Source organism: Ahaetulla prasina, chromosome 2 (assembly GCF_028640845.1).
Source record: "Ahaetulla prasina isolate Xishuangbanna chromosome 2, ASM2864084v1, whole genome shotgun sequence".
NCBI lineage: Eukaryota > Metazoa > Chordata > Lepidosauria > Squamata > Colubridae > Ahaetulla > Ahaetulla prasina.
The window spans coordinates 13519325-13541455 of NC_080540.1; the positions used below are offsets into that span (position 1 = coordinate 13519325).

At 43.6% G+C, this 22131-nt stretch overlaps 1 protein-coding gene across 4 annotated transcripts in view; it reads left to right on the forward strand.

Moving 5' to 3' along the window:
• The window catches only part of PPT2 (palmitoyl-protein thioesterase 2), a 90249-nt gene that overhangs the window by 32069 nt on the left and 36049 nt on the right, over positions 1 to 22131 (forward strand). For all 4 annotated transcript variants that reach the window (XM_058171704.1, XM_058171705.1, XM_058171707.1 and 1 more), the window contains exons 2-4: positions 3081 to 3226; positions 15922 to 16088; positions 18549 to 18702. In XM_058171704.1, the coding sequence (XP_058027687.1) occupies positions 15933 to 16088; positions 18549 to 18702 (310 nt within the window). In that variant the 5' untranslated portion in view covers positions 3081 to 3226; positions 15922 to 15932. The remainder of the gene's footprint in view (positions 1 to 3080; positions 3227 to 15921; positions 16089 to 18548; positions 18703 to 22131) is intronic.

Here is a 22131-nt window from a genome sequence, read left to right on the forward strand (position 1 = left end):
TCATAGGAACTCGTTCTTCTCGGCATATTCACCTTGGAGTTTTGCTCTTCACCTTAGGTGAACAGGGAACGGTATGTTCTCTGAACTTTAAGGTATAACACATGGCCGCAAACTGTTTTAATCCAATTTGGTATTCCTAAACCTATCATTTAACTTAGGTAAATTTTTTATCTTTACCGCGCCTAAAAACCTCTCTATAATCTCACAATAGATCTGATTTCCCAATGGGTTGAGGAAAAAAACCTTCCAGGCCTTGTTGTGAATAAAAATGTGGTTTTCTTGCATTTATTCGTAAGCACTTTTGCATGCTTGGGACAAAAGAGGCTTCCAGGAATGACAAATATGATTCCAGCCCATTTCCTTAGGCTGTCATATTCAAAATATTACAGGTAACATACGGCCGGAATAAACAACCTGCGACCGCTCCAGATGTTTTGGAGGCATGTCTGAACCTCAGACCACAGAATCCGTAGCAAAAAATTTGGGAACATTTGGAGAATAAGGGTTTCCTCTGATAAATCCAGAGGAAGGGGGCCTTGAGTTTGACACCCCTAAACTAGACAGTGCAAAATTTAGCCAGTCTCTCAGTTCCGTTCCAGTCTTGATTTCACCTGGGTGGGTGGAAGGACGCTTATCTTACTAAGTTATCTGGGATTCATTTCGGTTCGTGACTTCTGAGACAGTGGGTGGGGTGCCCTCTAGGATGACCTTTGCCCCCTGTGGGATGCCTTCGTGTGTCATCTGATTCCTCTGAGTCGTTGGAGGAGATATTTTTTTCTGGATTATGGAAATTGTAGGCAAGGCAGTGGCAACGGTTCCTTCTCTTTCGGAAGCCCTTCCTGGATGTGGAGGAGATGAATAATTTTCACCCAGTCTCTAGCTCCCCTTTAGTAAAGGTTGTTGGGTCTGTGATGGGAGCTCGATTGTTTGTCCTTCCCTTAGAACAGCGGTTCTCAACCTGTGGGTCGTGACCCTGTTGGGGGTCGAATGACGATTTGCCAGGGGTCGCCTAAGACCATCAGAAATATGGGAAGTATACTTGCGAGTCGAAGAATCGCGCTCCAATGGTTGACTCCACATGCCAGCTGCAGGCTCTTCAAATCGCTAGCCGAATTTGGCTTCAGGCGTGATGAATTAAAAAAGAGAGAAATCTTTGCTCTGATGTCTCCCTCTCAAGCCAGCTGCAATCACTCCCAATCGCTAGCCTAATCTGGCTTCAGGCGTGATAAACTTAATAGGGGAGGAGTCTCCGCTTTAATGTCTCTGTCCTCAAGGCAATCGCAAGAAGTTCAGATCGCTAGCCAATATGGCTTCAGGCGCAATAAATTCAAAACGAAAATGATTTTACGGTTGGGCTCGCCACATCGTGGGGAATTGTATTAAAGGGGTCGCAGCACTATAAAGGTTGAGAACCACTGCCTTAGAAGAAGTGGACTGGCAGGAGGACCCTTTTCAACCAGGGTTGAGATCTAGCTACAAGGTAGTCCTTGCCTTACAACCACAAGTGAGCTCAACATTTCTGTTGCTAAGTGAGTTTTCCCCCCATTTTGCAACCTTTCTTGCCAGAGTTGTTAAGTGAATCAATGCAGTTGTTAAGCTAGTAACATGGTCGTTAAGCGAATCCAGCTTCCCCATGGACTTTGCTTGTCAGAAGGTCTCAAAAGGGGCTCACATGACCCAGGACCAGGGGTGAAATTTACTTACCTTCCTGACCGGCTCAGGAGTGCACACGCTGCCTGCGCGCGGTAGCTTCACTTGCGCGCCTGCACGCCTTACATGCACAGAAGGTCAAAAACACATTACTTCCTGGTTCAAACCAGGAAGTAATGACACCTGGGCGGGTGGGTGGAGCTTTGCTCCGCCATCGCTACCGGATCGCCAAACTACCGGCCGTAATCGCTACCGGATTGTGCGATCCGGTCCGATCCAGTAGCATATCCCCCCTGTCCAGGACACTGCAATGGTCATAAATCTGAGTCAGTTGCCAAGCATTAGAATTTTGGTCACATGACTGTGGGGATGTTGCAACGGCCATTAGTGTGAAAAACGGTCACAAGTAACTTTTTCTAGTGCTGTTCTAAGTTTGAATGGGTCGCTCAACAAAGTGTTGGGAGTCAAGGACTACCTGTATGGAATTGGAATGGCGTTGGTATGTTCTTGGATGACCCTCGTTGAGACTTGATTGGAGAAAGTCCTTTTACATCTTGCTGGTTTTACAACTCTCATCTTGGTTCTTTTTACAACTCTTGGTGGTTTTCAGTACCACCAACTATGGCAGGGGTCTGCAAACTTGGCTCTTTTAAGACTTGTGGACTTCAACTCCCAGTGTTCCTCAGCCAGCTTTGCTGGCTGAGGAACACTGGGAGTTGAAGTCCACAAGTCTTAAAAGAGCCAAGTTTGCAGACCCCTGAACTATGGTATCTTCCTGCAGGATTTAAGATTTGGTGGCACTGTTTCAGGTTGGTTATAGACTGATTGGACCAGTGGTGGGATGCAACCAGTTTAACAACCGGTTCGGTGAGTGCGCGCTTTGCGCGCGCATGCGCTTAATGCACTTACAGAGTTCAAAATACAGCAATTTGAAGCTCAGCTGCTTACCTTCTAAGGCAACCCCGTTAAGTAGAAATCATGCCGCGCGAATCAGCTGATCCAGAAAGAAGGAAATATAGGACAGGATAGGGTGGGGCAAGTGGGTGGGGCCAGCTGATCGTCAGAACTACCGGTTCGGCCAAACCAGTCCGAACTGGCTGAATCCCACTCTTGGATTGGACCAATGGTTTCTCAGAGAATCTTCTCTTTGTATGCTTCTCTCCACTGAACCTTTCATGGATCCATAACTGACTCTGGGTACTTTTGAGGGCAGCTTCACGAATCTCTAACTTTGATGTTCTTCTGTGGTAGAGATACCCACTGAAGAAAATATGGAAGCTGGGGTGGCTGCTCATCCTTCTACTTAGCCCACCTCATCTCCACCTCATCTGAAATCACAATTTACAAAACTTCTGTAGCCATCGGTGCCTGTTGCTTGTCAAGTCTTGCGTTGATCAATGACGACAGAAATTCCTTGTCTCCACCCATAGGTGTTGCTGTTGCTTCAAAGGAAAGGGGTGGAGCTAGGAGAAGTCCTTCTTAATCCCAACATCCTGGCTAGAACCATGCCATAGAGATCAAGTTCTCTCCAAGCACATCATCCAGAAGTGGGAGTTGCCAATAAAGGTGTGAGCAGGTAAGACTTACGTAAAGACTTAGGGTTTATCTTGGATCTTCCTGTTTTAACTCCCGGAAAATACTGTTTTCACCGCTGGAGACATCTAATAGATGCAGATCTTTCATGTAATAGCATGTCAGTACTACAGTTGTTAGTGTGGGTAATGCTTCCAAGAAGTTATAGGCTTGGTCTTTGAAGATTACTGTGTAATCCCATCATGCTCGGCGTGAACTGTTTATATCGGAATGAGACCTAGGGTTGAGCACAAGGCCTGCCAGCTTGTTTTAAGCCTTGACTTTGATCCAGAGTTGTGTGTCTTAATTCACTTCTTATTTTTGTGTGTGTGTGTGTGTGTTTTGAACCTATCAGAAAGACGAAGTCCTGTATTTTAGGTGTTGTTTCTCTACATTTCAACTTGCCTTTTTTTTTAAACCAAAGGATAACAGAGAGGAATGGGGGACGCAGTGGCTCAGTGGCTAAGATCTTTCGATCGAAAGGTCAGCAGTTTAGTGGTTCGAATCCCTAGCATCGTGTAACAGGGTGAGCTCCCATTATTTGTCCCAGCTTCTGCCAACCTAGCAGTTCAAAAGCATGTAAAAAAATGCAAGTAGAAAAATAGGGACCACCTTTGGTGGGAAGGTAAACAGTGTGCCGTGCGCCTTTGGCGTTTAATCATGCCGGCCACATGACCACGGAGATATCTTCGGACAGCGCTGGCTCTTCGGCTTTGAAATGGCGATGAGCGTCGCTTCCTAGAGTTGGGAACGACTAGCACATATGTGCGAGGGGAACCTTAGCTTTAACAGAGAGGATCTCTGAGCAGTTGAAATGAATGCATTGCTCCTGGTATAGTTTTCCAGATTTATCTGCCCTTCAATTTTAATACAAATACATAATATGTATGTCTGTGGAGATTCTCCGTCATCCAGGTCATAGTTATCCCAAAGGTGCTTTTTCAAAAGGCAACTGGACTTTTTGTTTTTTCATATCATGGAGTTGGAGAGGGGCTATTTCCCTGATCATCCACACAGCTGTTCTTTGGCTCTCATTCATTTTATTTGAATTGTCCTTAAAGCATGGATATTCAGAACAATATCAGTGTGATCAAACACTCCTATTTTTCCCCCCTGTTAATTAAACAGAAAATCCCCAAGCTCGCAAATAATATCAAAGCTCATCAAACAGAACAGGAGTGTCCAAGTTAAGGTTAAAAAAAAAAAAGTCAAAATTTTGCCTCCCCACTTTTTTTTTGTGATAGTAAGACTTTATTCATGTGATCCCTGGCCGTTATCTTGAGTTGTATGACAAGCATCCTCCGTAGATACCGTGTTTCCCCGAAAATAAGACCCTGTCTTATATTTTTTTGCACCCTGAAATAAGCGCTTGGCCTTATTTTCGGGGAGGTCTTATTATTTTGGGGCGCATGGAGCATGACGGGGCTCCTCTTGCCGTCTTACCTGATTTCCAGATCTGTCTCCCTAACCCTAATCAGAGGAAATGGTGGGGACCAGCTGTGCATGAGTTTAAATATTTTGGGGAGAGAGCTTATTTTCAGGGGAGAGTTTTTTTTTTTGAATTTTTTTAAATTTTTAATTCTTATACACTTATTGTAAATGTACATTCTCTTATCCATAATTGATCATACATTTACATATTTTTTCTAAAGAAAGAATAAAGATAAGGCATTTTTATTACATTCGGGGTTGCTCTTCTACCCTTTCTTTTCCCTCATTTTACAACAAGCCACTTTCTCCTTCTTTCTTTCCCTTCCCTACCTCCTCTCGTCTCCTACTTTCTTCCTTCCTCCTCTCCTTCCTCTTCCCTACTTCCCCTTCCTTTCCCCCCACTCCTCCCCTCTTTTCCCCCTTTCTCACCTTCTCTCCTACTTTTGTCTCCTATCCTGTCCTTTAGAGCAGGGGTCTCCAACCTTGGTCCCTTTAAGACTTGTGGACTTCAACTCCCAGAGTCCCTCAGCCAGCAAAGCTGGGAGTTGAAGTCCACAAGTCTTAAAGGGACCAAGGTTGGAGACCCCTGCTTTAGGGGAGGGCTTATTATCCAGGGAGAGCTTATTTTCGGGGATTCTCCTGCAACCACGAGTTTCATATTTTGGGCAGATGCCCTCCTACATATTCATTTGTTTATAAATAACTTGCTAAGCCTAAATGTAGTCATGGCCCCAAGGGTTACGCAAGTTCTAGCAGGTGTGCACAAAGCACAATAAATGTCTATGGGGTTTCTCAGTCATCCAGGTGACGGTTTGTCCCAAGGGTTTGCTTTTTGAAAAGGCAACTGGACTTCCTTTGTTTTTCCTCAAAGACGTTTTGCTTCTCATCCAAGAAGCTTCTTCAGAACTTTGAAAAAGCACGTTCGGGGCAAAGCATAGTGGTGAAATTGTTTGTTGCATTCAAGGAGTTGTATGTTTGGTTTCTGGTTTCTGTCACCATCAAGCAGAGTTGGGAAATCTGCACCAAATCCCAGATCGGTCTCTGTATTGTTGTATGTTGCAATTGTCTGGGAAAGCTAGCAATATTTGGCCAAGGAACATTTTCTGACTGGCTTTGATCCACCTGGTTCCCTGAATCCTGCAAGGCTAAATGCGCTGCTTCTTCTTACCTCCCTTTATCTTTGTGTTGAACTATGGAGGGGCTTCTCAGCGATGTTTCCACAGATTACTTTCTTGGCTAGGGCTCAAATCCATCTTACCTCATAGTTGCCTTGATGGCTGCTCTTCGTTCCCTCTGCCCTCCACAGCTATGCTCTCTACATGGGGCTACCCCTGAAGTGCACTCGGAGGCTTCAGTTAGTCCAGAACGCAGCTGCGCGGGTGATTGAGGGAGCCACACGTTGCTCCCGGGTAACACCACTCCTGCGCAGTCTGCACTGGCTACCTGTGGTCTTTCGGGTGCGCTTCAAGGTGTTGGTTACCACCTTTAAAGCGCTCCATGGCTTAGGGCCCGGGTACTTACGGGACCACCTGCTGTTACCCTTTGCCTCCCACCGACCCGTACGCTCACACAGAGAGGGTCTTCTCAGGGTGCCGTCCACCAAGCAATGTCGGCTGGCGGCCCCCAGGGGAAGGGCCTTCTCTGTAGGAGCACCTACCCTCTGGAACGAACTTCCCCCTGGTTTGCGTCAACTACCTGACCTTCGGACCTTTCGCTGTGAACTGAAAACGTATTTGTTCATCCAAGCGGGACTGGCTTAATTCTTAATTTTTAACTTTTAATTTTTAAATTTTGAAATCTGAATTTTAATAATTTTAAATTGGGGTACTGTGTTTTACTGGGGTCAATTGGACGGTTTTACATTTAAATTTTTTAAACTTTTCGGCCGTTATATAATATGTTATTTTAATCTGTTGTTTTAATATTGTAGATTGTATATTTTAATTTGGCTGTACACCGCCCTGAGTCCTTCAGGAGAAGGGCGGTATAAAAGTCTAAATAATAAATAAATAATAAATAAATAAATAAATAAATGCTTAACAGAACTGAGTATCCAGATACCCAACCAGGGATGGGATTCAAAAATTTTAGCAACCGCTTCTCTGCCCGGTTGCTGGGTGGGCGTGGCCATATTGGATGTGGCCTACTCAGCCTCCTGCACCATGGTGGTGGTGGGAGTTTTCGTCCTCCCCAATCTCTGGAGGCTTTACTCGAGCCTCCGGGAGGGTGAAAATGGCTTCCCCAGGGCTCCGGAGGCTCTCCAGAGGCAGGAAACAGGTCCATTTTCAGACTTCTGGAACTTCCGGAAGGCCCATTTTTTTGCCTACCCAGAGTGTCCACTTGGGCGCTGCACTTACCTGGCATCCAACATGGGCCATGTGGAGACTCCTGGGAGGGGAGGGGAGGGGTGGGTGGGGCCAGCCACTCCTTGCAACTACCGGTTCAGCGAACCAGATGTAAAATTAGCATCCAGTTCGCCCAAACCGGTCCGAACCGGCTGAATCCCACCCTTGCACCCAGCTTTCTTAAAAATGGTTCTGGAATAGGAGAAGGATCCCACAGTTTAGACAGGTTGAAATCTGCCCTCATCCTCTTCACCTGAAGATTATGGCTGTCAAAATCCAATATATTTAGAAGTTCACAAAATGAGAAAGCCTGAGCTAAAATTGAGATACTCACTTGGTACATTTTGGCACCTATGCACAGGTAGTCTTTGACTTACAACAGTTGGTTTAGTGACTGTTCAATGTTACAACAGCACTGAAAAAAGTGACTTATGATCATTTTTCACACTTAAGCATCCCCACGGTCACATGATCAAAATTCAGATGATTGGCAAGTGACTCATATTTATGATGGTTGCCGTGTCCAGGCATCACTGGATCCCCTTTAGTGACCTTCTGGCAATCAGAATCAATGAGGAAGCCAGATTCACTTAACAACCATGTTACTAACTTAACAAGTGCAATGGTTCACTCAACAACTGTGGCAAGCAAGGTCGTAAAAGAGGGCAAAGCTCACTTAACAAATGTCTCACTTAGCAACAGAAATGTGGGGGCTCAATTGTGGTCGTAAGTCAAGGACTGCTTGCATTCTGTCTATTTCTCTCTGTCCTAACCCATTTTATAAGGTTGTTGTGAGGATCAGTTCAGAATGTAGTTTTAAGAGCCTTAAAATCCACCTGGAGTTTTTCTAGGGCGGAACTAGATATTGAGAAAATAGCTTGGTTGAATATTCAGGTTATTGAATCTGGATTACCTGACAGAGATTATTACTTGGCATTTTCCCAAAAGTCAGCCCACAGAGACGTGCTTAACTAATGTTTATTGAATAAGTGTTAGTTGACTGAGTCCACATATTGTGTCAAGTCATGTTTCGCCCTGCATTTCATTAATTAAAGCCACAGTGTTGTGCTTGGCCACAAACCGTGATTTATGAACTTCATTGTGTAAGCCCAATACACTGGCCCAACGCCAAGCAAACCTCAATGCAGCATAGAACAAGGGCGTCAAACTTGATTTCACTGAGGGCCGCGTCAGGGTTGTGTTTATTATTTATTTGTTTATTTTATTTTATTTTATTAGATTTTTATACCACCCTTCTCCCGAAGGACAGCCAAATATTAAAAAAGCCCACAATATACATATTAAAAAACAAAACTAAAACAAGCATATTACAATTGGCTGAGAATTTAAAACAATTTAAAATTTAAAATTATAAATAGCCCCAATTAAAATTAATAAGACATTTAAAACTTTCAAGCCAGTCCCGCTTGAATAAATAGGTGCGTTTTCAACTCACGGCGAAAAGTCCGAAGATCAGGCACTTGACGTAAACCAGGGGGAAGTTCATTCCAAAGCGTGGGAGCTCCAACAGAGAAGGCCCTACCCCTGGGGGCCGCCAGCCGACATTGTTTGATGGACGGCACCCTGAGAAGACCCTCTCTGTGTGAGCGTACGGGTCGGTGGGAGACATCAGGTAACAGCAGGCGGTCCCGTAAGTACCCGGGTTTGACTTCGGGGGGGCCGGGCGGGCGAGGCTGGGGTGTGGGCATGGCCTGCTCGATGTCACTCATGTTGGGGGCACCTGTGGTGGCCTGGGCGGGACTGGGGGGGGATCCTCCTGCCACCCTCTGCCAGTGAAAACAAAGCCCGGGTGGGCTGCATGTGGCCCTGCTGGGCTCCATTTTCACTGGCAGAGGGCTGGAGGAGGCCATTGTGGCCAAAAACGGACACCGGGAGGACCGTTTTCACTGGCAGAGGGCTGAAGAGGCCACCGTGGCTGAAAATGGGGCCCGGGAAGGCTATGTGCAGCTCTCTTGAACTCAGTTTTTGCTGGCCAAGACCAGTGGGCCGGTCCTTACCTATTTCTATGGCAACCCCATGGGCTAGATCTAAGCAACCCAAGGGCGAGATCCGGCCTGGGGGCCTTGAGTTTGACACCCCTGGCATAGCATGTGTGAACCTGGTCTATCTAAATAGACCTGCAACATTGTGTACATATCAAGTTGCAGAAGGCTGATCTAGAGAAATTCTTGCTAGTTAATAAACTTATACAGAAAGTTAGTCTTCTGAGTCCGAGCAACCTGTCATCTCCTTCTACTTTCTCTCTATTTCCAAGAGGGCAGAAATATCTTAGATCAAGGACTGTAGCTTTCTTTTTGGGGTACATTGACATAGGCGGATCTCAATGGGTACCTAAACTCGGGTTTTACAAGCAGCCGTTTAAGTTATTTTTACAATAGCTTTATTCAATTTTTCAAAGTAAAAATAACAAAAGAATTATCAAAAAAGGAAATAGTAAAGAGGATAGAGAGAAAAATAGGAAATAGAGGTGCAGTAAAACTTTAAAAAATGTAGAAAAAAAGATATACAAAAATGGATGTCTTCTGACTCCTTTTGCGGCAGATAGAAATGAAACTTAACTTCAACTCTTACTCTAAAATTACAGATTTTTCTTTGTTTTTATGACCCTGTAATCCCTTGTATTGGGGGTAGAATCGGGGCGACTGAATGGAGCTGAGCGTTTACTGGCCGGATGCCCTTCCTGACGTCTATATGGAGTTGACAGCAGACATTTTCTCTTTGTGTCCTGATAGAGAAAGATCTGTCTCTGCCTAGGATTGAACTCTTAGCCTCCTGAATGTGAAGCAAGCATCTGCACCTCTAGGCCACCATACTGTCTAAAATTATACATTAATATCTGTTTTTAAATAGTCTCTGAGTGTTGCTAGTCATCCAATCCATATAATTTTTATTCAGGTTCCCACAAAAAGAGGCTAAAAAGTTAATCAGTGTCTATTCTCTAAATATCCATTTCTTCATTCTTCGTTATATTGCAAGCTCTGGGTTTTAGTTTCCAAAACTGGAAGAGTCTTAAATTGGAATGTGTTTGTTTATGGATTCAAATGAATGGGATGCATTCAGGTCTTGGATTAGGCTTTTGAGTTGGAAAATAGATTGCTTCTGGGTGATGCAATCCCTGCTTTTCAGCGCTGATTTGCCATAGACACTGCCTGCTTGTGTGAAAGTAGGTCAGCAGAATTCCTGCCCGGTGAGGAATAATAGCGGATCAGGGTTCACTTTCACATCCGTCCTGCGTTTACGGACACTGAGTAGACGAAGGCAAATCATTTCCGCTTGTATGAATCCTGGTGCCTCTGTTTGAAAGAATACATGGCATAGTATGGGCTGAGTTACTGCGAGAGTGATCAGAGAAAACACTGAAAGAACAAGATATGAAAAAGATGCTAAAACTATATGGTTTTTACTTGGAAATGACAGAGCTGGATGAGATTCTCACAGGAACTGATGAAAAAATAATTTAAAAACTATATAATTACTTATTGAGCATTAAGCTAGAAGAAGAAGAAAAAATAAAAAATGTTGAGACGCTAGAAAGAGTGCAGAGAAGAGCAACAAAGATGATTAGGGGACTGGAGGCTAAAACATATGAAGAACGGTTGCAGGAACTCGATAAAGGTAAAGGTAAAGGTTCCCCTCGCACATACATGCTAGTCGTTGCCGATTCTAGGGGGCGGTGCTCATCTGTGTTTCAAAGCTGAAGAGCCAGCGCTGACCGAAGATGTCTCCGTGGTCATGTGGCCGGCATGACTCAATGCCAAAGGCGCCCGGAACGCTGTTACCTTCCCACCAAAGGTGGTCCCTATTTTTTCTACTTGCATTTTTACGTGCTTTCGAAACTGCTAGGTTGGCAGAAGCTGGGATAAGTAACGGGAGCTCACCCTATTACACGGCAGCACTAGGGATTCGAACCCCCGAGCTGCCGACCTTTTGATCGACAAGCTCAACATCCTAGCCCCTAAGCCACCGCATCCCTAATACAAACTCGCTATGTCTAGTTTAATGAAAAGAAGGACTAGGGGAGACATGATAGCAGTCTTCCAATATCTCAGGGGTTGCCACAAAGAAGAGGGAGTCAAACTATTCTCCAAAGCACCTGAGGGTAGAACAAGAAGCAATGGGTGGAAACTAATCAAGGAGAGAAGCAACCTAGAACTAAGGAGAAATTTCTTGACAGTTAGAACAATCAATAAGTGGAACAACTTGCCTGCAGAAGTTGTGAATGCTCCAACACAGGAAAAGAAGAGGTAAAAGAAACAATGATAGCATGAGCTAAGAATTTTAGATATACAATTGAGTTAGACAAATGGCAGCAAATATGGGAAAGAAATTATAAATTAACCATGTCCACAGCATATAAAGAAAATCAATACAAAATGTTCTATAGATCAAGGGTCTCCAACTTTGGCAACTTTAAGCCTGGTGGACTTTAACTCCCAGAATCCCCCAGCCAGCTTTGCTGGCTGAGGAACTCTGGGCGTTGAAGTCCACCAGGCTTAAAGTTGCCAAGGTTGGAGATTCCTGCTATAGATGGCACATGGCACCTGAAAAATTGGCAAAAATTTTTAAAGATAAATCAGCTAAATGGTGGAAATGTCATCAGATACCAGAATCGTAATATCATATGTGGTGGACGTGTCCAGAAGCAAGGAACTACTGGATTAAAATTAGAACATGGCTAGAGGATACAACAATATATTGATTTAAAACCTGAACTGTTCCTATTGGGTATCTTACCAGAGAAATATAGTAAAGAGAATACTTATTTGACTATACATATAGTAACTGCAGCAAGAATTGTATTTGCTCAAAATTGGAAAGCAGAGAAAATCCCTTTAGAGGGAGAAGTAATTAAGAAAATATTGGAACGTGCAGAAATGAATAGATTAACATTGGTAATTAAAGAAAAGGAGGAATCAGAGTATTTTAAAGTATGGGGGTAATTATATTAATGGTTAGAGAAGAGATATATGTAAAAATTTAGATGATGAATTAATATAAACATAAGAAATCTGGGCAGAATGATGTAACTATCTAAATGAAAATATAAAGGTATGATAGAAATAAAATATGAAAATGATGGAGGAGGGAGTAGAAGACACAAAATATGCACTCAGATTAAACACTGAATGATTAAAGATGTATTGTTTGTTTAAAAAAATAAACTTTTATTAAAGAAAGAGAAAACATTGAAAGTGAAATTTGTTTTCAAGATATACTGTGTATTGTTGCATTCACAGGGGCAATGAGAATTATTTTTTATGTTTTATATTTCTGATTTTACATTGATAATGGGTAGACCTTCCCAATTACTTGTGCCTAATAGGTCACCAATCCTTCACTTGTTTCTCTTTTTTCCCTTCCCGGTCAAAGACAAAAAGATTATGTGATTTATTTCTTTATTAAATTTATTGGCCACCCATCTTACCACGGAGTAACTCCGGGTGGCTTGCGTTATTAAAAAGATAAAACTATATAAATAAAATATTACAAAAATGCAAAATGCAACACAAGAGCCCTAGCTAAATGATGGGGAGGGAGGGAGGGAGGAGGAAGGGCTGGGTGCAAAGGAGGTGGGATTGGTTCTTAATCTATCAACCACCTCCAGTGGGATGCTTCCCCATTGGAGCGCCAAGCCAGCTGGCAGCACCAGGTCTCTTAAGCTCTTACGGAAGTCTTTAAGGTCTTACAGAAAACTTTAAGGTTTTACAGAAATTCAGGAGGGTTGGATCAAAGAGAATTACAGAATTCATGCTTCAGAATGGAAAACAAGATGTCAGAGATCACCTTATTCTTGACAAGCTTAATGCAAAGAGATTGTCAACCGTCCCACTGGCGTAGACAGCAAAAGAAACTCCTGGGACATTTATAACTTTACTGAGGATTCCCTATGGTTGCAGAAGTAGAAAAGCCAGATCTAACTATTTCACGCACAAACAGTATAGGAAAACTTCCCCTTTTCTCCCCGGACCTTCCATTGTCTATTCTCCACCAATCATTTGCACTTGCATTGTTTTGAGAATGGTTTGCCTGCCTCGGATGTTCTTAACCAATAACCTTGGGGTGTTGGCTCCATCAGTGGTGGGATTCAAATAATTTAACAACCGGTTCTCTGCCCTAATGACTGGCTGGGTGGGCATGGCCATGGTTGACGTAGCCATGGTGTGTGACAGGCAGCACTCGGCTTCCTGCACCCCCCTGGGAGCAAAAACATTCCGGAGGGGCCACTACACCTCCCCGCCCTGTTTTGGGCCTAGTAGGCTTCCCTGCAGCCTCTTGAGAGCAAAAATGGGCCACAGGGAGCCACACTGCACCCCCCACCCCCCATTTTGGACCTAGTAGTCCTCCCTGCAGCCTCCTGGGAGCAAAAATGGGCCACAGCGGGGCTGTGCCGCACTCCCCATGCCCTGTTTTGGGCCTGCAATTACCTGGGAGCCAAAACAGGGCTTGGGGGGGGACTTCTGGAAGGGGCGGGGCGGGGCAGGGCCAGCGAGCAATTTAACAACCGGTTCGGCCGAAGTGATACGAACTGGTTGAATCTCACCACTGGATCCATCTCAGGCTTCCAGTCTGCGCGCTTTCATTTCAAATTTCCTTCCCAAACCTCCCTTACATTCCAATGCATTCCCTCCCCCCCTTCCTTACTGATGTCTGGTTGTGAGCGGGGCTGCGTAGCGAGTCAACCATGGCCTAGATTTTTTTATTTTAGACAATGGAAAGGTGAATTAGGTAATTCTAAAGCTGTCTAAAAGGGTACAGCTCACATTTACAATTTTTTTTTCAACCAGAGTAAGAATTAAGCCAGGGCCCTCTGATCACATGAACTCTTAAAATGAACATTAGATTTCTGTATTTATTTATATTTCACACTTCTTAAGTGCCCATTTTCCGCTGCAATGTTTCAAGCTGTTGGCCTGCCTACTGCTTCTATGGGAATGCATTGCAGATATTTTTTCTCTGCAGCCTTTTTAGGAAATAAAAATGAGAAGTGGTTAGAACCTGAAGGTTTGATTCAAACTGCATCCTCTTGCCCAGAAAAAGCAACAAAATTAAGTGAGGGGGGGAAAAAGTATCCAAGGATCAAGTGAAGGTGAACAGGAAGGGATTTCAACAATTGCCTTTGGAGTAAATAAGAGAGGTGTCCAGATCCCTCATTTTGTGATTGTTCTTGACATGGCCATAGACCAGCGGTTCTCAACCTGTGGGTCGGGACCCCGTTGGGGGTCGAATGACGATTTGCCAGGGGTCGCCTAAGACCATCGGAAATATGGGAAGTATACTTGCGAGTCGAAGAATCGCACTCCAATGGTTGACTCCACAAGCCAGCTGCAGGGTCTTCAAATCGCTAGCCGAATTCGGGTTCAGGCGCGATGAATTAAAAAAGAGGGAAATCTTTGCTCTGATGTCTCCCTCTCAAGCCAGCTGCAATCACTCCCAATCGCTAGCCTAATCTGGCTTCAGGCGCGATAAACTTAAGAAGGGAGGAGTGTCCGCTTTAATGCCTCCGTCCTCAAGGCAATCGCAAGCAGTTCAGATTGCTAGCTAATACGGCTTCAGGCACGATAAATTCAAAATGAAAATAATTTTATGGTTGGGGTCGCCACATCGTGGGGAATTGTATTAAAGGGGTCGCCACATCGTGGGGAATTGTATTAAAGGGGTCACAGCACTATAAAGGTTGAGAACCACTGTCATAGACTCAATGGTTCCCACTTCTAGGTTGGGCAGTCACTCCATAATACACTGTTGAGCAAAGAAAGGAATTGCTGACTTAAATGGACAGTGAGAAATGAGAAATCTCTTAGGGCAGGGGTCAACAACCTGTGGCTCTGGAGCCATGCGGCTCTTTCATCCTTCTGCTGTGGCTCCCTGTCGCTCAAAATATGTGTCACAACCGCCAATGTGCGGCACGTGATTTATTGAGCTTTTCAACCCCGATAGGCCAATCATGGATAAATCCAAGAAAAGAAAAGTTTCAGAAGAAAACAGAACGTTTAATTCAACTACATATGCTAGTTTCGTGGCCGCTCAGGAAATAGTCAGGCATGGGAAGAGTTGTGTGGCTCCCGGTGTTTCCTTTCTGTGGGAAACGGGTCCAAATGGCTCTTTGAGTGTTTAAGACCTTGGAGTTTTCATATCAAATGATCTAAGTGCCAAAGCCCATTGCAACTACATAGCAAAAAAGGCTCTAAGCGTTGTAAACCTAATTTTGCGTAGCTTCTTTTCCAAAAACACTACACTATTAACCAGAGCATACAAAACATTTGTAAGACCCATTCTTGAATACAGCTCACCTGTCTGGAACCCACACCACATCTCTGACATTAATACAATTGAACGAGTCCAGAAATATTTCACAAGAAGAGTTCTCCGCTCCTCTATAAACAACAAAATACCTTATACCACCAGACTTGAAATCCTGGGATTAGAAAACTTAAAACTCCGCTGACTCCGACATGACCTGTGTTTAACACAAAAAATCATCTATTGCAATGTCCTTCCTGTAAAAGACTACTTCAGCGTCAATCGCAATAACACAAGAGCAAACAATAGATTCAAACTTAATGTTAACCGCTTCACTCTTGATTGCGGAAAATATGACTTCAGTAACAGAGTTGTTAACGCTTGGAACACACTACCTGACTCTGTGGTCTCTTCTCAAACTCCCAAAAGTTTTAACCAAAAACTGTCTACCATTGATCTCACCCCATTCCTAAGAGGACTATAAGGGGCGTGCATAAGTGCACAAAAGTGCCTACCGTTCCTGTCCTATTGTTTTTCTTTCAATATATGTGCTTGTATATAATGTTGTGACAAAAATAAATAAAGAAATAAAATAAAAAGATTGCCAACCCCTGTCTTAGGGTTAGGCTGGAGGTCAATTTAACCCTTCTCTCTCGTCCAGTTGGTGGGACCATGCCACACCACCGAAGCTGCCTCCAGTTACTGGCTGCTTTTTGCCTCACCTTCCTCTTCCTCACATTCACCGCCTCTTATAAGCCTGTCATCGTTGTCCATGGCCTGTTTGACAGCCCTTCTGACTTCCAGCTCTTGCTTAATTTCATCAATGAGGTGAGTGGGGGAGGCCACATTGATCAGATTGATGGGGGATGATGGGAACTATAGACGTTGATCTCATAAATAATTATTTGTATCTCTCCTCCTCTCTTCTCCGCTTCTTCCTCCTCTTCCCTTCTCCTCTTCCTCCTCCCCTCCCCTCTCACCTCCTCCTCTCCTCTCCTCTCCTCTCCTACTCTTCCTCCTCCTCCCTCCTTTTCCTTCTGCTCCTTTCCTCCCTCTGCTCTCCTCTCCTCCTTTTTTCTCCTCCTTCTCTTTCTCCTCCTTCCCTCCTTCTCCTATCTTTTTCTTCTCCTCTCCTGTGCTAATCTGGGAGGGAGAACATCTGGAGTCACCTTGTCCTGATTAGAATCAGGATTAGGGTGTAATTTATTTTTCTGGGCCTCAGGTGACTCATTCTGGGCAGGCTGTAGAGTGTAGACAGAATACACATACTTCCGTGTGGTAAACAGGCTGATATTGCACAGGGATTGAGCTGGAAAATCTGGTTTTTCTGGGCAGGAGCAAATGAAGGCTCTGAAGCTGCTAAATGCTTGTTTTATTGCCATCCAAATCTCAATTCATGTCCCTTCAAATCTAATAATCTCTTGTTTTGGAGGGTCCCCCATTCTTTCATCCAGACAAAGCCAAATGCCACAAAATACAATTTTAAATCTGGTAAACCCAAGCCTCCTTTTCCTTTAGCATCTTGCAACAATTTATACTTATTCTCAGTTGTTGTTTTTTCTCTTGCCATGTGAACTTAGAAATATCCTTTTGCCATTGTTTAAATTATACAGTCCATCAATCATCGGTATTGATAATGTCCTAAATAGAAACCACATCTTTGGTAAAACGTTCATCTTGATTATGGAAATTCTGCCCAACAAAGATAATTGTAATTTATCCTGTCTAATTATCCCACCCTTTTTTCAAGATTAGTCAGCATGTACCTTCCCATACCCCTTTCCCCCTTTGCAACACCCTATAAGTAGTTTAGGTTGAGAATTATAGTGGTACCTCAATACTCATCATTAATTGGTTCCAGGAGATGCAATGAGTACCAAAAACTATGAGTACCAAACAGATTTTTCCCATAAGGAATTACGTAGTGAGTCATAAGACAACTGGCCCCAATAAGTTCTAGCTCATGTGTTGGGTACTAAACAAACAATGAGTACCAGGGCAAAACGTTCACGTCAAAATGTGTTGAATACCAAGTTTGATGAGTTTCAAAGCAATTGAGTATCAAGGAACCATTGTATGTCTCAGTAGGTCTATGAGCCAAGATCTCATTAATCCAAGTCTGGCGTTATCTAATCACTACACCACACTGCCTCAATACATGAAAGAGAACCGGGATAGCTCAGGCAATAGAGAAGCCTGTTATTAGAACACAAAGCCTGCAATTACTGCAGGTTCGAGCCCGGCCCAAGGTTGACTCAGCCTTCCACCCTTTATAAGGTAGGTAAAATGAGGACCCAGATTGTTGGGGGGGCAATAAGTTGACTTTGTAAAAAATATACAAATAGAATGAGACTATTGCCTTATACATTGTAAGCCGCCCTGAGTCTTCGGAGAAGGGCGGGGTATAAATGTAAACAAAAACAAAAAAAAAAAGAACGGGGGGGAAAATCACCACCAGGAGATATTTTTCCCCCTATCTTGGTGTGTCATCAAAGACACTTTCTTCAAATTTCAAGGCAAAACAAGTTTATGATTGTTGCTTTCTGCACAGAATGACTACAGTGGGTAGCTGTGGTTGTGTTGTGACTAGACTTTGAGCAACCCTTGTTGGTTTGGGGTAAGAATATTTAGGAGAAACTGAATCATCAGATCTTCCCTGATGGAGATAAAGAATAAACTGGGATTAAGTAACAGATGTAGCTTTATGTTTATGATATTTGTATCTAGAAGGAAGAGACAGAGATTTGAGTAGTGTGCAGGGTTTAAGTTTCCTCTTTGTAAATCTTTTATACTTCCCTCAAGTTCAAAACATTCTTAAAGATCCATCTCATCCTGGGCACCCTTTTTTTTTGAACTATTACCATCTGGCAGACGGTACAGGATAATAAAAACAAGGACAACTAGGTTGAAAAACAGCTTTTATCCCAGGGCAATAACCATACTGAATTCTATGGTATAGTGCAATATCGGGTTTTCAATTTCATTTATATAGAATGTAAAGGATGTGTGTTTGTATTTTTATTTTTACAGTTATCATGTACACGAAAGACGGCATTTACTTTCATTGTACCATGTGCAATGACAATGAAGTAAACCAAACTCATCCTTCCTCGCTATTGAAAGCTGTGTGTTGTTACTTTACCGATAGGAAAAAAGACTCTATGTAATTTGGTAGTTCACATGTAAGGTTTTAGGTTCGGCTTCAGCCTAGATTTTTCCCAACGTCCAAAGAATGTGATAAAGGATTGGAAAGATCTTCTGCTTTTCACCCCTGTCAAATTCCTACAGACTCATCCAGGAACCAACGTTTCCGTGGTGGATTTGTTTGACCGAACGGAAAGCTTGAAATCTCTATGGATGCAAGTAGACGGGTTCCGACAAGCAATTTACCCCATTATGCAGAATGCTGTCGATGGGGTCCACCTTTACTGCTACTCACAAGGTATGGGGGCTCTTGGTATGGCCAAAGGCAGCTCTGGCTCCATATTGGAAGGGGCTAACTGAGTCATATAGGCAAAGGGGTAGGTTTCAGATCCTTTAGCAACAGGTTCGCTGCCCCATTGCTGGGTGGGCGTGGCCATGGTGGTCTTGGCCTAGTCGGCCGCCTGCACCATGGTGGCTGGGGGTGGGGCGTTTCTTGCCTCCAGGAGGGCGAAAACTGCTTCCCTCGGGGTCCAGAGGCTGGAAACAGGCCAGTTTCTGGATTTCCGGAACCTCCAGTAGGCCTGTTTTTTGCCCTCCCAGACCCTCTGCGCAGCCCCTGCACTTAACCTGGAATGATGAACAGGCCGTGTGGAGACTCCTGGGAGGGGAGGGGTGGGAGGGGCAGGTTGGGGTGGGCATGGTCAGCCAGGGGTGGCATTTGGGGGTTCGCTGAACCCCGGTGATCCTTAGCTAGAGGATCGCCCGAACCCTGTCGGATCCCCAGGAGCCCACCCCTGCATATAGGTAGTCCTGGACTTACAACTAAAATGGATCCTGGAATCACACTGGCTGAGGAATTCTGGGGGTTGAAGTTCACCCATTGTAAAGCTGCTTTCTGAGTTTGGGAAACAATGGCCTAAAGCAGTGCTTCTCAATTATTTTCTGTCATGCCCCCCTAGGAAGAAGAAAACATTTTTCGCGCCCCCCGCGCGACTGTAAATAGTATCATTATTAAAAAAAACAGTGTTTGCCGAGGTCAAACGCGCCCCTTTGAGCCTCGCGCCCCTCATTTGAGAAACACTGGCCTAAAGCAATGTTAGCCGAGAGACAATGTGGGAAATTAAAAGTTGTGCTGAGGTTCTAATGCCTTTTGTTGTTGCTCAAAGGCCAATCCAGGAGAAGCATCATCCTGCCAGCCTGCCTTGATATAACCTCACAGTTCTTTTTAATGTTTGGCTCTCTTATCTTACCTCTGTTCAAAAATGGAGGTAGGGGATTATCAGGAATGATTTGAGGAACTTGGATTTTCATTGGCTATTTGTCCTGAAATTTTATTGTACTTATTCATTACATTTATATGCCATCTCACAGTCACACACTTCTCCACATAACAGTCGTGTTTGATGTAGTTGGTACTTATAAGACAGAAGGTCCCAGCATCACAAAAACACTGCCCCCCAAAAAAAGTTACCATAACACACTAGGCCAGCTTAAAATGGGATTGAATGGCTTATGGTCCGGCATGGATGTATGTATATATGGATGGATGGATGGATAGATGATAGATAGATAGATAGATAGATAGATAGATAGATAGATAGATAGATAGATAGATAGAGATAGAAAGAAAGAAAGAAAGATAGATAGATAGATAGATAGATAGATAGATAGATAGATAGATAGATAGATAGATAGATAGATATGTATATAGAGATAGGGATGGATGGAAAGAAAGAAAGAAAGAAAGAAAGAAAGAAAGATGAAAGAAAGAAAGAAAGAAAGAAAGAAAGAAAGAAAGAAAGAAAGAGAAAGAAAGAAAGAAAAGATAGATATAGGGATAAATAGATAGATAGATAGATAGATAGATAGATAGATAGATAGATAGATAGATAGATAGATAGACAGATAGATAGATAGAGATATATGTAGGTCTTTGAGAGACAGATAGATAGAGAGAGATGTATATAGAGATAGGGATGGATGGATGGATGGATGGATAGATAGAAAGAAAGAAAGAAGATAGATATAGGGATAGATAGATAGATAGATAGATAGATAGATAGATAGATAGATAGATAGACAGACAGATAGATAGATAGATAGAGATATATGTAGGTCTTTGAGAGACAGATAGATAGAGAGAGATGTATATAGAGATAGGGATGGATGGATTGATGGATGGATGGATGGATAGATAGAAAGAAAGAAAGAAGATAGATATAGGGATAGATAGATAGATAGATAGACAGACAGATAGATAGACAGACAGATAGATAGATAGATAGAGATATATGTAGGTCTTTAGTTATTCGGGTTTTCTCCTGCGTAAAATTGGAAGTGTCTTGGCGACGTTTCGACGGTCTCATTCATCATCTTCAGGCTTCAGCTTCGTGCTTCTGGGAGCAATGTGTGATTGCAGCTGTTTCTTCCTTTTTAACTGCTAGTGGGGGTTTGAACTGATTGGGTGGGAGCTTGGCTCACACAAACCGCTATCTGCACGCACTCTCACACCACCACCCAGCACAGATCAACTCCGTAGCCAAGACACTCATCTCTAGAACAAAATGCTTAGCTGACGAACAACACCTAAAAACCGAACTACACACTCTCACAAATGTACTAACATCCAATGGATTCCAGAGAAATAAGATTACCAAACTAATCCAAAAAGAACCCCCCACTAAAATCCAAGACAGAGAACAAGAAAACGGCACAGCCCTCCTCCCATATATAAAAGGCACCACAGACAGAATCAGCAAGATCCTCCACAAACATAACATCAAGACAGCATTCTGCACAAACCAAAAAATATCCACCATCCTAAGAAACCCCAAAGACAAAATTGAGTTAGAAAATCAAGGAGTATATGAAATCCCATGCCCCACCTACCCCACCACATGCATCGGACAAATCAACAGAAGAATAAGTGCACGCACTGAAGAACACAAGAACTCAGTCAAAAAAGAGGAACCAACTTCTTCCCTGGTCCAACACCTTAAAGCTACAGGACATGATATTGACTTTAAAAAGACCAGAACTATCGCCAAAACCGAACACTTTAACAACAGAATAATCAGAGAAGCCATTGAGATAGAAAAACGCCCACACAGCATGAACAAACGAGATGATACCTCCCGCCTACCAGCCATTTGGAAACCTGCCCTTATTGACAAACGTGTCCCTAACACGAGGAATGACACCAGACCCACACTCACGAGGTCCACACAGGATGTCACCACCACACATCCACCCAGAAAGCACACCCAAACCCACACTGATCATGAAGCACGACCAAGGACCAGAAGCCAGACTGCAGCTGCAACATTAGCCATTTCAAACCCCTCCAATCCATACATGCAGCAGACTGACACCCACTATGAAGATGTAGCACGACCACGAACACGAAGCCAAACAACAGCAATGCAGCTCACCAGCTCAAATCCCCCTGCAACTCAGACTAATCTGAGCACAACCAAGCCCCCACCCAAACAGGACACACCCCCAGCCGATCAGAGCACAAAAAAACCCCCATCCAATCAGATCATAGCCAAGCTCCCACCCAATCCAAAAATCACGCAAAATCAGCAGATGCTCTTGAGAATAGCTGTTGTCAGGTGTCGGTGAACACTGATGCATCACCCAAAATGTTGTAGCATGTCAGCTTTGACACGTGTGTGTCATCACACACTGGTCTGGAGAGAGAGAAATCTAGGTTTGAGTGGCCCTG